Below are 18,165 nucleotides of genomic sequence, written 5' to 3'. Positions count from 1 at the left end.
AGGCAGGCAAATTTTAAAGGGAACAGAATGCCTGCTGTTCCCTAGGAGATGAGTCATGTGACTCCCCCAAGCCTGTGAGTGGATTGAGTCACAGCAGTCTGATACTCAAATGCACACTGTGAACTCTTAATCGTCTTATGCAAAAAAAAAGTGGAACCACTATTGTTGACAGACGTAGACATTAAAATGGAGGGGGGGGGGTCACATGCAAAATATTCCCTTGCATCTTTCAGAAAATAATTAAACAAAAGGTTAACTTCCATCAGTGGAAGAGTGTCTATTTCAGCTGGTTTACCCTCTCCCTTCAACACTACTGCTCAAAGGTTGTTCCTGGAAAAGAGAGAGGCCACAGAGAGAAAAGCAGCAGGGTTTAAAGGATAACACAGTTTAGAGTGGATTACAAAGCAGTTGTACATTGCAAGGTTGAGATAATACCACAAAACTGGCAGGAAACTTGATTAGTTAAGAAACCTGATTCAACCTTTTTAAATTCAACCATTAAATATTGCTCCAGATCGACCTTAAGTTTATATTTCTACCACTGTTTATAATTCCCGAAGCTTCGGGTAATAGATCTTGTGCATGCTCTTTACACACGTGCATCTAATCTGCGTGTTTGAAAAATTTCCTTTATTAAAAAAAGAAATCACACAGTAACATTAATACAATTCTATCATTTTAACAGATGCTGGTAACACTTTCACCACGGAGTGAGGGGTTCTCAGTTTAAACTCTACTCCAGAGTCCTGAGAGAACAAGAAAAAAGCCTATGCTGACATTATATTGCAGCGTTGTTGCAAGTATTCTGAATGGATGGGATCACTCAGGTGGAGTTAAACCAAGGCCTCCTCTTTTACCTCAATAAGAGGTCTGTTACCTCAGCTCACAAAGTTGTGGAGTTAATTCTATCAGAATCAATGCCATTAAAACAAACGATGTGGTGAATTTCACGGCTGCTCGTAGGATCTTGCTGTGTGGTGACTGGGTACCAATCTGCTCACTAACCTCACAATCAAGTTCCTTGGCTGTAAAGATGACGTGAAGGGTGTTTATTTAAAGAAGTCTTTGGCAAATATGTGGGCGCCTGGCAAAGTAGGTGACCTGCCCCTTAGACATCTGGCCATTTGTATGATTTGGCTACCAATCAAATCTGCTTCACACAACTATTATCCAAATACTGGAATGAGAGAATCACCGTCAGTGAGTGCTGAATTGACATCCTTCGGTAAGATGCTATTATCTATCATGGATGTGAGATGCTAATATTTCTTTCCCGAAGCCAGTCTCCACACATTAATATCCCAAAAATGAAAAGAATGAATGAGCAATTAATTTGCCCTTCGTATATGCAGAATTCACTATTTTGTTTTTGAACGGTGCATAATATCTTTAAGTCAACCTGAGCAAATTGATGGGACTTCGGATGAATGTGACATTCCAAATGGCAATATTCCCAACAACCTCCAGTTCTGCAGTGAAGTATCAGATACAACTGGGCAGCTGACCCATGGATGTGTGGGCTAGCCACCAAAGCCAGAAGGCAACAGGACTCGAAAAAGTTAAAGCATGATTTTTGTTCAACGATTGTAAGTGCACCTCTGACTGATCAGTTCTACCCTGACACAGATTAGTCTTTCACTTGCAGATCTCTACATCATCAGCTTTTACTTCTTAAAGCCAACAGACAAAATATCAACGAGCTGATAAAGCAGGAAAAAAAGAGCAAATTTAATTCTAAATCTTCAAAGGGCAATAGGTACCATGAGTTTAGCGGATGTCTTTAACTGATACTGTTGTTTTACACTCATAGGTCAGGGAACTAGTTCATGTGTAACACAAACAAAATGCTGGAGGAGCTCAACGATGAAGTCCCAATGAAGGGTCTCAGCCTGAAAAGTCGACTCTTTATTCCTCTTCATGGAGCCTCCTGCATTTTGTATGTGTGTGTGTACTCTGGATTTCCAGCAGCTGCAGAATCTCTTGTGTTTTTAATTCATATGTGATCCCACATTATCCATTATGTTAAACTACCAACCTCCCTAGTTTCATTTAAATGAGATGGCCATTAGAGTGAAGAGCAGCAGAACTAAAATTAAAATGTTTGTAATTTCTCAATTCAGCCAATTACGCAGCTGCTGAAGACTTGCACTATGTTTACTGCAGCTTTCTGATGATTATTAAGAAATTTTCAGCTTATTGAGCCCTGGTAATGTGTAATTAGTACTTCCCATGTTACAATAAGTGGCTCTGGATATTGTCTGGGGCGGGGGGAACCTTCAGAAATTGTGTTGTGTTCTTTAGAAATCAATATGAAGGGTACATAATTTTAAAAATGAAACATTCCAGCACAAAAAAACCTATACAATTTTGCTTCGTTAGGTGCTTAGCAAAAATCAGATTGTTTGTTCAAAATGGAACCTACGGTCGACTTATCCAGGTACTAGCCCACACAGGTACTTATAGAACTCCTGCGTGGAAACTAAACTGTATAATTAATTGATAAGTAATCTTGGTCTTCACTGATAATTCCTTTGAAATTCTAAATTTATCAAAACTGACAAAAAAAACTTGCCGCAGGTTTGCTTTCCTCAGTGATACTTTGACATAGACGGAACCTCTGTCTTCAGTTTCACGGGGGATAAAAGTAATTCTGACATCCTCACTGTTTATTCGTGCAACTAAGTTAAAAGGGGATGAGGGGCTTCAGATGTGTGGAGAGACAAGGGAATCCAGCATTGTTCTTTAAAATAGAGAAGGCTGCTTCAGTGAAAGTGTTTAAATGCAGGTGTCTTTGATCAGGGAACTGTTTGGAAATTTGCATCCATTGTGCATAATTTAATGTGCAATAAAAAAGACTGGACTGCTACATAGATGTCCTGTGGACCGTGCCTTTTGCTTCACCTTCCGACATGGAGCATTGTGTTAAATAATTCACTGGAGCTCCTTTACGGATTTCACCTACTCGCGACCCGCACGCAACACTCACTGGCCTGCAGTTCAGCCTGAAGCTCACAGAGGCTGAGGCAACCTGCCGTTTATTGCATGCTGGGTCCCAGAAGCACAGGAAGTCCAGGTGGTTGACCCGATCTCCACAGCATCCTTCTCTGTTGCTGTTTTCTGGCCGCAGTGGGGAGAATTCTTGAAATGACGACTGGCTCTGAGCAGCAAGATGATGTGGCAGCAGCAGCCTCTGAACTGAGATTCCAATGGGAACTATCAGCTTCCATTTTAGTGTATGAATGTACATTCTAAATGGCGAGTTGCTTTTTTCAATAGTTTTTTTCTGAAGGAGATGGAAGTGCTGTACAATAACCTGTTTAGTGCAGCAGAGAAGGGCCTAGGTAATGTGCTGTAGCGGAGACAATGGGTGTTTGGTATGGATGTCAATGTCATAGATTTAAAGTAATTGGAAAGAGATGAGGAGGGGTTTAAGATGTTATTTTGACCGACAAATTTTAAAGTGAAGGGCAAAGGATACAGGGAATTTGTGAGGAAAGTATACTTTTATATGTCATTCACGGCTTCTGAGAGGGAAATGGACAGGCTCTTGAGGGAAAGAGATCTGCAAGGAAGGGATGGTGGGATAGGACGGAATGGACTGCTGAACAAATAGTTGCCTCAGACTCAGTAGTTGTTCCCCCTTCTGGGTGATAATGAATCTATTAATTCAATGGTCTGCCATCCACAGGCCTTAAAAGATGGTACAACACTGCAGATTCAGTGTAACTTTCAAAAGGCAATTGGATGAATGATTGGAAGACAAAATAACAGTGGGGAATTGAATGTGGAAGTTGATTAATTTGCATTCCTTGCATAGAAATGGAACAAACAGAAACGATAAAATGACCTCCTTCCATGGTGTCGGATTCAATGATCTTAAATTGGCTAAAGTCTTGATCCAAAATGGACGATCTGACTTTATACCAACTAGCTCCTGGAGCAATGTTTAATAACTGGAGTTCAAATTATTGCACACCCAGGATTTCTTTTATGTGATTAGCAGACTAAAATCTCTGCTAAGATACTTTTGATTACAGTGTGGCTAGTTTACACAGCACTATGGAAGTAAGAAAGTTCTTCAACTGCAGAAAGTAGCATTAAAAGCATATAGTTTTATTCCAACATGAATAGTTTCCCCACATCACCCCTACTCCCATACTTAACCACAATGCCGCTGATTCACACATTACTCTCTGGCCTACATAAAAATATTGTGTAATTTTTCTGCACAAAAGTGAACTATTTTTGCAAAGGCATCTGGGCTCCAAAAGCCTTGCACAAAGAAATCATGAAATTGTGCCACTTTATTAAAACTCAACTCAGAAAAGGGTCAAGCCATCATCCAAACAAATCATTTCTCCTTGTCCCACTGCACCACAGTGAAAGGGTTAGGTCACGATAAATGAACATACATTTGGCATCAAACAAAAAAAATCGCAAATAGGATTTGACTGTGCTGTCTTTTTGATTACAGAATAGAACTCCATATAGGAGCCATGACATTACTTACTGCCCAAGGGGTTTTCTTTGCGCTCATCAGCAGGAAGGAGAATGTTGTGAAGCATATATCATCCTTCCTAGAGAGCTGCCTGAAACCTCCCTTCCCACCTTCTCATGTCATTCAGTTTTCCAATTACTTTGATGCCAGCAAAGTGGGAAAAATCAGAGGGGGCACCCTCAGTGTTGCAAAGCATGGGTTTTGCCAACTGGCCACTGGATGTTCCTTTCACTGGACTCTACTGCACTATCTGACCTTTACAAAAAAACCCCATGCAGAAAAACACCATTGACTACAAGCGAATCAGGTAGTGGTATACACAGAATGTTCTTGAGGCCCGGAGGAAAAAGCAGATCCTGGACCCTGTTGGACAGCTCCCTCAGGAGACTGTTGCAACCTTTTGGTAAAAGACCTCATCACCTGAACTCTCAAACAAACACCAGGTCCATGTACGGCTGATGCTAAGAAGAGTCCTCCTCATCAGATTCTTCATGCACAGTTAGAATCTTGACGGAACGGTCAGCCGTCTCCTTTTGGAGAGTGTGTTTGCCAAGGAGGTTTAGAGAGAACTGCAGTGGTCTTGGCCGAGGCTCATTCAATGCAGCTACATAATACGGATTATGAGCTGCTCCCAGAGACAAACATCGACTACTGACCATCACCTCGGTGAAACGACACACTGTCTGAAATTTGTTCATTTTCCAGTGTGAGGAGATGCCTGTGGCAGCCAACTGGCGTATTACAAGATCCTGAAGTAAATGCCGAGGACAAACTGAAGCTCGTGATGTGAATGGAGACATGCAGAACGCATGTACAGTTTTATATATTTGCGATTTTATGAGTATGTTTTTGGGAAAAGCAGTCTATTGACCATCTATCCCAACAGTGAAACTCCTATCATTCTTATCTACAAAAGCAAACCTTCCTTCTTCAGGAACACTCATCTTAACTCAAGAGCTGATGACATGGAGTAATTAAAATCAGCTCGTCCTGAAAATGATCTCAGTACCCTTTCCATGCCACTCTCAATACTTTTTGTCTCTAATCTTTAGATCCTCGCTAACCTCCCCCTCAACCATTCTAACCCTCCTAACTGGCAGAGCAGCTACTTTGGTAGTCACAATGGTGACACTCGCGACCTCATTACAGGGTGCATCGCAGTTACACATCATCGAGGTTAGTGGTCCCGCAAGCAGTCAGCTAAAAACACCACATTGTAACGTTAGGCAAGTTAAGAATTTCCATTCCAATTTCTACTCTTGAGCCCTGATACAGCATACAAAATTTTTAATATATTTAATGTTACTTGGCAGTAATGAACATTTGGCACAAGAGTCAAAGCAAAAGAGAGCACGGAATGTGAAAAGCCTATTTGGCTTGTCAGTCCTCACCTTCCACAGATCGTGTGTGGTGCACCCGATAGTGTAAGGCTGCACCCACCAATTTAATTACCTTAAATAAACTGCACCAAAGGCAGATCTCCAGAATAATTACCCCTCCTGTACCACAGCGTTCAATCCTAATCTGCCAACCCAGGCTCACAACATAGATATACACACAGGTAATTCATCATTTCAATTTTTTTTATGATGCCTATTGTCTGTGATTCTAAGGCTATCTAAATATTTGGCAATGTTCTTTGAGTGAGCTCTCAATCAGCCTGTTGATTTTGTTTCATTCATTGGTGAGGTAAACTCTTCACTTTTGTACTTCCCACAATTAACTCTGGTGGTTCTGAGGAAAATTAATTATATTAGACAACATAAAAGAATGTTAGTGTAAAAGCGAAGTACATTTAGTCGATCGATCATGTGCCAGATTTATCAGTCCCGTTCTTCTGTTTCTTCTCAGAGCTCTGTAAATAATCTCCCTTCAAACCTATCCAATTCCTTTCAAACGTTCCTACTAAAGGGGCTTCTGTTTTAAGCGAGTTTACATTTGCGCTTTCAGGCAGTGATATCCAGAACATGGCAACTTGCTCTATAATATTTATAATCCCCACTTTTGGTTCTTTACCTGATGAATAGCAAGCTTGATGTTGGAAGTATTACAATGCTCAATACTGTTAATATTTTTTAAAAATATGACCTAAGAACCTAATTGAAAGTAACTGCTTTCATAGGCTCATTATTTTAAAAGAGTGGAAGATACAAATGGTTGAAATCATTCCATTGGGAGAGTTGGAATTTGTCACTATGTTGCTGGCAGATGGTGTCATGCCGTAGATGTGGAATGTTCGTACATATTGCATTCAGTCACCATCCAGAACTGGAAAAGAGCCTAAAGTCGGTGGTAAGCTGCTGATCTGCAAAGTCAATGGCCCTAATGGACACCTATATGTCTACGTGGTACACTGGACAGTACAGCATACCGGGCACAGGATGCGTTGGTATACACTGCATGGCATATTGGTACTATCAGTGCTCCCCTATACTTGAGAAAAGAACAATTTCTAGAGCACTGACTTCGTCGTAAGTCAGCTTAGGGGCAATGTGCGTAAATATGCCATGGCTACTAGAGCCCCTCACTCTTAATGAGAGGGGGTATATGAAGAGGCTTTTCCTCAAGTTCAAGTTGAAACCTGGCCCCAAGCTCCTGATCTACTGGCATCTGATTAGGAGGACTGAGCAGAAGACAGCCTTGCCGGTCTGCTCCTGGGTCTGGCCAAGATGGCCAATCACAGGTCCAGGCAGTGGGCCAACAATGAATTGGCGGTCCTGGAGAGGGAGCACGCAGTGTCCATTGGCTTGCTGCAAGCCTTTCAGGATTGACGCATATTGCACCACAGAGAATGGAGTGTATCCCAGGCAGCAAGCTTACGAGCGGTGATTGATAAGTTCGTGGCTAAAGTAGAAGGAATCAATTTTAGAAAACCTAGCGCATTTATTTTTCAACATAGTCCCCTCCTACATTTACACACTCAGTCCAGCAATCGTGCAGCATACGGATCTTGGACCTTCAGAAAGTGTCCACAGCAGGGGTGATTGACAAGTTCTTGGCCTAAGGTAAAAGGAGATGAATTATACAGCTCTTGTTGCATGCACATGCAGTTCAACTCTTTGAATGATTATGCAGAAAGTTTGAAGTTAATAACTCATTGGGGTGATTGATAAGTTCGTCGCCTAAGGTAGAAGGTGATGAGTTATTAACTTCAAACTTTCTGCATAATCACTCAAAGAGTTGAACTGCATGTACATGTAACGAGAGCTGTATAACTCATCTCCTTCTACCTTAGGCCACAAACTTATCAATCACCCATCTGTGGACACTTTCTGGAGGTCCAAGATCCGTATGCTCCACGACCGCTGGACTAAGTGTGTAAATGTAGGAGGGGACTATGTTGAAAAATAAATGTGCTAGGTTTTCTAAAATTGACTTCTTCTACCTTAGGCCACGAACCTATCAATCACCCCTCGTACATTTGCAGCATTTTAATCAAATAAAACTTTAAACAGAGAAAACAATACTGCAGCATCATTAGCCTGACAGGTAACATGGAGAATAATTCACTGGTCTCAGCAAATACTTTGTAATATGGTAACTCTATATTGATAAGGCAGTCGTTCTCAACTGAAACATGTTACAGGAGCCTAAAGGACAAGATTAGAGTGACTCAGGTTCAGTAACATTTATCAAACTGTGGTTTTTTTGGGAGGATGTGACTCAAAATCTCACTATTTATATTAAGAATCTGAAAAACAATTTGGAAAATAATAAAGTGATGAAGTTTTTACTTTAAGAAACACACTGGTCCTCATTGAGGAGTCAGTAGTGGAAAGGGTGAGCCACTTTAAGATCCTGGGTGTTAACATTTTAGAACAGGGGTTCCCAACCTGGCGTCCAGGGACCCCTCAGTTAGTGGTGAGTTTGTTGCACAAAAATGGTTGGGAACCTCTGTCCTGGACTCAGCACATGAGAAGGCACATCAGCGGTTTTACTTCAGTCAGAGTTGGAGATTTGATCTGTCAAAGGCTCTTACAATTTTCTACTAATGTATGCCGAAGAGCTTTCTGACTGGTTGCATCGCAGCCTGGTACGGAGCGCCAGAGCACAGCATTACAGGAGGCTGCCGAGAGCCCTAGACTCAACCAGCTCCATCTTGGACTCAACTGTCCTCACTACCCAGGACATCTTCAAGAGCCAGTGCACGAAGAAGGCAGCTTCCGTTTTTAAGAACCCTCACCAGCTGGGTCATGCCCCCTCCTAGTTACTGTCATGAGAGAGGAGGTAGAGGAGCCTAAAACCACCCCACACCCAATGATTCATGAACAGCCTCTTCCCCTCTGTCGTCATTGTTGTGAACAGTTCATGAACCCATGAACACCACCTCATTATTCACGGACCACGGCGATGCACGCTGCTCCCTGCAGATCCACCCGTTGCTTCTGTTGTTTCTTTTTTTTTGCACTATTTATTTATTTTGTACCTTATACTAATTCTATGTCTTTGCACTGTATTGGTGCCACAAAACCACACATTTTACTTCACATAAAACTGTGATAATAAACCTAATTCTAATTCTGATTCTAAACAAATAAAAACAAGCAAGTAAGCACTGCAATTCCCCAGTAGGTGGTAAATGAAATCACTGGTTAAATCTCACTAGTTATGTTGATCTGAAAGTAGACCTGCTTCAATTCAGATGCTGCAAGAATGGATCCTTTGTACATGCTGAGAGATATTTGTTTTGTTGATGAAAAGCCTTTGGCATTAAAGGAAGTTTTACTTCTCTTGAGCGATAATAGGTTCAAACTCTCTGCATAAACCAGAGCTCAGAACGATCAGCCTGAATTCAATCAATTAAATTTTAATTACTGGGTTTCGTCAAGTCCACAACCAGTAGCATTCACCAAAGCGTCTTGCCATTCTTATCTTCTTTAGCCAGGGGCCAAAGTTCAAAGCACCCTCTGTCGTACGGCTTCTAAACCAAGTCCCTCAGGAGTTCAGTCCATCAGAAGATTGGGGAGAAGATTTGAAGCCAGGCTTCTTTGTGCCTACAACACAAATTACTGCTGAAATACAACAAAGGATCGAATGCAGAAGCTCCTGGCTGGATCATCCTGTCAAGCTTTTGCTTTGGAAAGTCAGCACTGTTGCACACAAATGTTGGTTTCGATTAGTGATGGCATTCAGATAAGATTCTCAGATTGTCATATAAAGCATTTGTGCATTAATAGCCAGGGTGACAACTCCAGAGTTCATACCATTAAAAGAGCTAATAAAAGCCTTTATTATACTATACATCACAATTCAGCTCAGGGGCAGCACAGGCACATTTCTAAGCACAAAGAAGCTGATGAGCATGTGAAGGTAAAGCTCATTGTTGCCATATCTTCCCAATAAACCGGAAACACAAAAGGGAACAGCCAGAGTTTACAACAGAACAAACAGCCAAAACCTCACAACAGAAACTCCAAAGCACCATATAGATAATGAGGGGTGGTTAGAACACTGATTTCAGTCTTGGTGTGAAATCAAACTAAGTTCATTCCCTAATGTTAGGATCAAAATATTATGTACAGAATGAACTGAATTGACTTTATTTCTTATATCCTTCACATACATGAGGAGTAAAATTCTTTACGTTATGTCTCCGTCTAAATGTGCAATGTGCAATCGTAGTAATTTATAATAAATAGAACATTTAATGTAACATACTAAAATACACTCAAATCAGCGTGAATTAATCAGTCTGATGGCCTGGTGGAAGAAGCTGTCCCAGAGTCTGTTGGTCCTGGTTTTTATGCTGCGGTACCGTTTCCCGGGTGATAACAACTGGAATGATCCTACGGGCCCTTTTAACACACCTGTCTTTGTAAATGTCCTGAATAGTGGGAAGTTCACAACTACAGATGCGCTGGGCTGTCCGCACCACTCTCTGCAGAGTCCTGCGATTGAGGGAAGTACAGTTCCCATACCCGGCAGTGGTGCAGCCAGTCAGGATGCTCTCAATTGTGCCCCTGTAGAAAGTGCTTAGGATCTGGGGCCCATAACAAACATCCTCAACAGTCTGAGATGAAAGAGGCACTATTGTGACTTTTTCACCACACAGCTGGTGGGTACAGACCATGTGAGGTCCTCGGTGATGTTGATGCTGAGGAACTTAAAGCTGTTTACCCTCTCAACCCCAGATCCATTGATGTCAATAGTCAGATTATTTTAAACTTTAAACTGTGGAAAATCCTTTAATGTCTACAGAGATATATCTGGGAGCCCTCTCATATCATTTAAAATATTTTGTACAAATCTACTTTATTCCAATGCAATTTTTTGAATTTCACCAGAAATTGATCACAAGGTAGAGCAAGTAATGAATGTCCACATTTTCCAGATTCATTCTGAGAACAATCATGCTAACGGATTACTTCGGTTTGCTTTGCATGCTTATATTTTGCCTGAATTTAACCCCATTCCCTTAGCCATTCCCAGCAGTCTGAATTTTTTATGAATAATCATTAGAATACCCAGTAAATAAGTAGGTAGTATGTGCAAACGGACCCTTCCCCAACCTGTTTAAAGTGGGATGGGGGTAGGGGGATACATGTTCATGACTCATTGGATATACAATGAGGCCCTATCTCTGGTACTGTGCTCAATCTTAGTACATTCTATGAAAGAAGAGCACCACAAAATTAATCTCCTAGAAATAAGTTAAATATAAGTTCCTCTTGCTCTTCTATAGCCCAGAGGACTACAGTGGATCAATTGCCTAACACGCACATCTCCAGATATTTGGTTCCATTGATTTCAATGGGACTAAAAATTGGAAGGGTCACCACAGTGATCACTAAACTCAAGTTAATAAAATGTTTACAAGTGAGGATGAACTTCAGCTATCAAAGCAGGATAGTCACAACCATGCGTAACAAACACCAATTACTTAGCAAGAAGATATTTAAAATTATAATTCTAAACGTTTGAAAAAATATTGTAATGATTTTTATTGGGAGCTTTTGTCAGAATTACAAACTGGACCACATTCAATTTCAATAAAATTATTATTCATCAAATTCTGTAGTTCTTTATTTACTGAGGACTATTTCCTGCAAACCATTGTTTTTGACAAAGCCCCTGCTTAGAATTTCAACCATTTATTTAGGCTTTAGTGTGATTGGCCATTTTTTACAAACAGAAAAACCCTCACTGAATCAGTGAGCTTGATACACTGGCATACACCAATGACATTACCGACTGGCTTTAAGGAATTATGCAAACAAGCCTGCTGTGTTGCAGGGAGGGAGGGAAGAGAGACAATTTGTACCAGTAAAGGTCCAATTAAAGTGGGTCTTCCAGTGTGGGAATGCCATCATTTCATTGAAAATGAATGATGATGAGTCTGAGCGATAATGAGGACCACCACAGCGTAACCAATGACTTTATCTTCTGCAGCGCTGGGGGCTTTTCAATAGTTCTAAGTTGTATTAGATAGACACCAAAATAAGGGGTATGACAATAACACACTGAATTCCTAAAGAGTATGAAAAGTGCTCTATAAATAAAGTTATTATTATTACTATTAAAGAGTAAAACACTTCTTTTAGCTTGTTATGGAATGTGTTCCAAGGTTTCACCAACATGAATGCACTAAAGTGCTAAAATAATGTTGATATTATAATGAGATGAAGTAAAATGCCTTGAGACTGAATTACTGCACGTAATATATTTATTGGTATTCCTGCTAATGCTGATAGAGTATAAAGGGTATAATCATTAAATCGTTTTGTATTTTGGGATGATTGAATCATCGGACTCGAATATATAAAATAGCTTTTAGAGCCCCCTCTTTGAGGGCTAAGTCTTTTCTTTCTCCCTTTCTTATGGGAGGCAGTGCATGGACGCAATGTTAATTTTTTTTAGCCAGCAGGTATTCTTGCTGCTGAATGAGATAAATAAGAATTAATTTCTTGGTCTATGCTGCAAATCTGTGAACCTCAAGACCAATTATTTCTGTTTATGTGCTGCATTTTTAACAATGTAAAACAAGATTAGGTGCAGAGTCAGGCTAAATCCAAAGCTCTGCTACACAAGGATATCGGAACACATGACAAACAGGATGCCGAAAGACAAACAAGAGAAAATCTGCAGATGCTGGAAATCCAAGCCACACACACAAAATGCTGGAGGAGCTCAGCAGGCCAGGCAGCATCTATGGAAAAAGAATACAGTCGCTGTTTTGGGCCGAGACTAAGAGTTAGGTTTTAAGGATCCTCTTTAAGGTAAAGCACCAGCAAAGCGGGGAGGTTCAGTAATAAGTCCAGGGTTTGGGGTAATAGCAAATGGCTCAGAGATTGTCAGAAAATATCCATTAACCAGTGTATATGAGGAGCACTTCCAACCTTTATCCCAAGTATGCCTTAGATAAGGATCAAGGACTATGGATCGGAACAAGTGTTAACCCTGATATTTAGAATTAAGTTCGTGGAAATGAGTTGCACGAAGGTTCGGACCAACACCCTTGTTGTCTGGCAGCCTACATTAAATCAAACTATATCAACATACCTGGTATTTTCTTGTATTGGGTAAATACATGCAGGCTTTTTCCCCTGATATTAGGTGAGACTGGAACTAAGGACCATAGGTTTAGGGTGAAAGATGAAATATTTAAGGGGAACCTGTGGAGGAATGTCATCACTCAGAGAGTGGTGCTCCTGTAGAACGAGCTGCCAGTGGATGTGGGTTCAAATGCATCATTTAAGAGAAGTTTGGACAAGTACACGGATAAGAGGTGGCATGGATTAGATGGGCCAAAGGGTCTGCTTCTAGGCTGTAGTGCTTTATGACTCCATCCATGCCAGAAGAGAGATTCTCCAACATAGCTAAAGAGACTTGAGGCCCATCAGTCTGCAAACTTTGAGTAAAACACTTTTGCCCTGAAACTGTACTGGCAATGCAAAGGTTAATAATCTTGAACTCCACATAAACTACAGACATCATAATCAGAGGAATGCGACATTAGGTCAAAATCGTAACTATAAGAAACATGACTTCTGAAAACTGGAAACTTGGTCATTATTGTAGCAAGCTAGAATAATTATCAATGAAAGCAGCAGTACATTTGATAGCTTTGTAGTGTGATTGCATTATCCAATTAGATCAAAAGACAGGAAGCTGTGGTGAATTAGTGCACTCGATAGACAGGTGAAGATCCCCTTCTGTAATGGTAATGTAGTAAATGGCAGCCAATGTGAATTCAGATGAGTATATAATGATATGGTAATTATCAATGGACTTGTATCCAGTGGCCCAGACTATTAATTCAGTGATAGTTCAAATTCCAACACAGTAGTGGGGTGGGGGGTATAAATAAATTCAAGTAACAAAACTACCTGGTTTTAAATCCTTTAACAAGACTTGTACAAACACATCTGGTTAATCCTCAACTCTTTACTTCATCCCTTCCCCTCTCCTGGTTTCACCTATCCCCTACTACCTCGTAGTTAATCCTCCCCTCCCCCACCTTTTTACTCTGGCTTCTCATCTCTTTTTTTCCCAGTTCTGATGAAGGGTCTCAGCCCAAAACATCGACTGTTTACACTTTTCCATAGATGCTGCCTGGCCTGCTGAGTTCTTCCAGCATTTTGTGTGTGTTGCTTGGATTCCCAGCATCTCCAGATTTTCTCTCGTTAGTTAATTCTTTCTCAGCTGCCATTTGAAATGGCTCAAGAGTTAATTACCTACAGTCAATAAATGTCAGCCTTCCAAATAATGCCCGAGTTCCATGAACAAATGATATATAAAAAAAGGCAAGATACAAGATGACCAATGTCCTTGACTGCTTCATTGAAAAACCATAGCACACTATACATTATCAAAATCAAATCAGAGTGTAAGTAATAAAGCAAAAACAATAACAAAATGAGATGAAGGAGTTGTGCTCACCCAGCAAAAATAATCTGTTTTGTTTGAGCAGGCTTCACCATTAGTGCAATAGAGTCGGAGCAGTGGTTACCACAGCACATTTGATGAATTAGCTGTACATTGAGAACTTTGCTGAAATTGGCAAATTTAGTAGGCTGGATTGTAAAAAATTCTGACCGCCCAGTGTCCTAAAGAGAAATGAGTTTCTGAAAGGTTTCTATTAACCAGAAACAAATAGAGTATTTCCTGCTCTTTGCATTTAGTTGGCAGAAGCTAAGGCTTCTGCCATTGAAATTCTGGGACTGTGAGTTTTACTTGTTATAAAAATACCAGAGAGAAAGAATTGCATTTATATAGCAACTTGTACATAATTTTCAGAAAGGTACCAAGTGCTCAAATGACAATAAAAGATATTTTTTTAATGCAGTCATTGTTTTAATGGAAAAAATGTGGAAAGCAATTCTACAGAATAATCTATAAACAGCAATATAATAATGACTAATTTTTGTTTTGAAGTGCTGTCTGAAGAATAACTGCACATTCTTCTTTAGAACCTCACAGGGATACATATCATCTATCTACCTGAGAAGCATTCAAGGCCTGGGTTTAATGACAAAACCAAAAAAAACATCTTCAACACCCTCAGTATCAGCTTGGATTTTGCTTGAGATTCAGGACAGGGGTTTAAACACAGATGATTCTAATTCAAAGGGAAGAGAGCTACCAACTGTCCAAAGCTGACAGAGTTTACAGTTAACTGGAGTCCTTAATGTTATTAATGCTTATGTAGGTTCTGATTGGATTGTCCCAGAATTCCAGCTAGGGAATTTGACAAGAATTTCCCCATGTGAACTGCTTGGCATTGCCCTGGAAATACTTCAGAACAGGAATATTAAAACACGAAACAATCCACTTACTTAGCTTTCTTGCTGTCAGACTTCTCAAGTTCACTGAGTTGTCCGAGAGAAGACAGGACAGTGGAAAGGTGTTTGCGTTTTCTCGGTCGACCAGGCCCGCGTCTGGCTGGACTCCTTGAGTTTTCATCCCTTCTATTAAGCAGAAACAAATAAATCTATCACCTCGTTTTATAACATGTTTCCTTGTTATCGTTCTCACAGGTTATCTACCAGCCACTAAGCATGCACCAACAGAAGATGAACTGCCTGCACCCATAATAATTTTCACCACTATGGCATTTTGATGGTTATATTACTAGAACAGTATCGAGAAGCTTCGACTATTAATCGAGGGCATGAGTTTGATTCTGACTGCGATTAGCTCAAATTCGTTGTGGAAGCAATGGAGACCTTTAAGCTGCCGGGCTGTGGTAAAAATCCAGCTGATTCAAAAGAGGAAACCAGTTTCCTTACCTGATCTGGCCTAAGTGTGACCAATTACATGATTGACACTTAACTTCACTCTGAAACAAGCAAGCAAACCACATCCTTTAAACTATAGAGAAGGGAATTTGGGATAAACGATAAGTGCAGGCCTGGACAATATTGTCTAGATCCTAAAACTGAAGAGATAACTTTAATGGCAGTTACCTTACAGCACTATCATCGCCTGAAAATTAATCACTAAGCTCCAAGTCCTAGGCTTCAATACCTTCTTGTGCAACTGGATCCTCGATTGCCTCACCTGCAGACCCCTGTCGGTTTGGCTTGCCAACAACAATCACCATCAGCACAGATGCACCACAAGGCTGTGTGCGTAGCCCCCTGCTCCCCTCGCGTTATACACAAGACAGTGAATCTAAGTACAACTCCGATATCATATTTAAGTTTGCTAATGACGCCACTTATTGTTGGCCGAATCAAAGGTGGTGTTGAATTGGCAGAGTGGAGGGAGATTGAACATCTGGTTGAATAAGAACCTCGCTCAAAGTCAGCAAAACCAAAGAGCTAATTATTGACTACAGGAGGAAAAAACTGGGGGTCCGTGATCCAGTCCCCATTAGGAGATCAAGAGGTGGATAGGTTCCCTAACTTTAAATTCCTTGGTGTTATCATATGCGAGGATCTGTCCTGGGACCAGCAAGAAAATGCCATTTCACTTTGATAATAAATTTACTTTGAACTTTGAACTTCAACTTGGGGAAAACACTTGCTAAATTTAAACGAATTACACACATTCTCTTCAGCATGAAGTAGAACATCTTTTTATTTTGCTTTGATTTGGCTTGTCACTCGGGAACATGTGAATGAAATATTCCCAACCAAAGCAAAACTAGCGAACAGTGAAGATTAGTCATAAGACTCAAGTACAGGGCAGCAGGTCCTCAGCCACTTGCTGTAGTTGGCATGTGGTGCACACTGACAGACAAACGCAGGGTACTTTAAAATGATCCTGCAATTCAAAACTCCAAATTACTAAAGATAATGTTCACATTTTTGATAATGTCCACTTCAAGGGCATTCACTTCATGAAACGTAGCAAGCAGGTGCAGAGAAAGCCAGAGACTTTGACGTCATGCAATGAGCCAGCAGTTTCACACTAACATAATACCATAAAAGACTATAAATACTCCAATTAATACAGAGAAGATGCATCTAACTCAAGAAGCATGAAGGTCATCTGCAACTTTAGTAACAAACCCAGGATACTCATCCTGTAATAAGAGGGAAAATGCAACTGTTGTAATGGAACGAAGTCATCGGAATACAGTTCAATTAGAACCTATTCTCCAAGGGAACTTGTAGGGAAGTGCAAAGTCTCAGATCACACACAAACAAAGGTAACTTTGCAGAAAAGTATTAGAGGACAATTGGCGCATATGAAAGTAGAGTCTGACAGAAGTGATCATCTTTGGGAGGGCAAGACAGGAAATCATGAACCACTACAAAGTATATATTTTGTGATGTGCTAGACATTATGTTTTCCCAGATTTTCCCCTCTTCTCAGTCTCCATCCACTAAAAGTCATCAGGAACTGAAACAGTAGGCGACAGAAGGCTCTGGGCCAAGAAACTGAAATTTATATTATTAATAGCATTCAATGGAAAATCCTATTTGACTTTCCTCTCCTTGGATTGGCAATGAAGCTGGTTTTGATTACCCATCGTCATTTATACTGGAATAACAAATTCAGCTGCACTTTTGGATAATCCTGGTTTGTGGAGCGGATTTAATGCATTAAACTGGTGCTCCCTTAAAGGAACAACTAAAATATTTCATAAAATTTGTAAGATTATCAGTTTTAAAAATGATGTCAGATTGGCACGATAACTAGTGGCTAGCATAACACTTAATAGCGCTAGTGACACAGGTACACTTCCTGGCACTGTCTGTGTGGAGTTTGTACGTTCTCCCCGTGACCACGTGGGTTTCCTCTGGGTGCTCTGGTTTCCTCCCACATACCAAAAACATACGGATTAATAAGTTACGTTGGTGTTGGAAGCATGGTGACACTTGTGGGCTGCCACCAACACATCCTTGGACTGTGTTGGTTGTTAACTAATTTCATTGTATGTTTTGTGTACAATTAAAGCTAATGTTTATCTTTAAATTCCATTAATTACCCATATTATTAAATTGTACTATAATACTTTTCATCTGAAGGTTTTGTTTTTCCAGCTGTTTCTGATCTCCAATTTGTTGCAGCTGCTTTGATAGTTTCTCCCAATATCTCTCAGCCACGTTCTTTGAACTGCATCACGTGGGCCAATCACACTGTTGGGCACAAATTTAATTCCCTCTAATGTGCAGAGGGCCCGATGGTTGTTGCAAGCTGCTGTGAAGTCTGCGCTGTGTGCAAAGACACCACTCGGCGCAGTGCAAACACACCTGAAATTTACAAGTTGCTGAACG

General features: G+C 40.5%; 1 protein-coding gene across 6 annotated transcripts in view; it reads right to left on the bottom strand.

The window, feature by feature from the left end:
• bahcc1b (BAH domain and coiled-coil containing 1b) overlaps nt 1–18,165 on the bottom strand; it is a 290,919-nt gene that overhangs the window by 65,705 nt on the left and 207,049 nt on the right. For 5 of the 6 annotated variants that reach the window (XM_073026130.1, XM_073026129.1, XM_073026128.1 and 2 more), the window contains exon 14: nt 15,274–15,405. The exons of the other annotated variant lie outside the window; for it this stretch is intronic. In XM_073026130.1, the coding sequence (XP_072882231.1) occupies nt 15,274–15,405 (132 nt within the window). The remainder of the gene's footprint in view (nt 1–15,273; nt 15,406–18,165) is intronic. 6 annotated transcript variants of the gene reach the window in all.

This window comes from Hemitrygon akajei, chromosome 22, assembly GCF_048418815.1.
Source record: "Hemitrygon akajei chromosome 22, sHemAka1.3, whole genome shotgun sequence".
Taxonomy (NCBI): domain Eukaryota; kingdom Metazoa; phylum Chordata; class Chondrichthyes; order Myliobatiformes; family Dasyatidae; genus Hemitrygon; species Hemitrygon akajei.
This window is presented reverse-complemented; position numbering and strand designations above follow the sequence as displayed.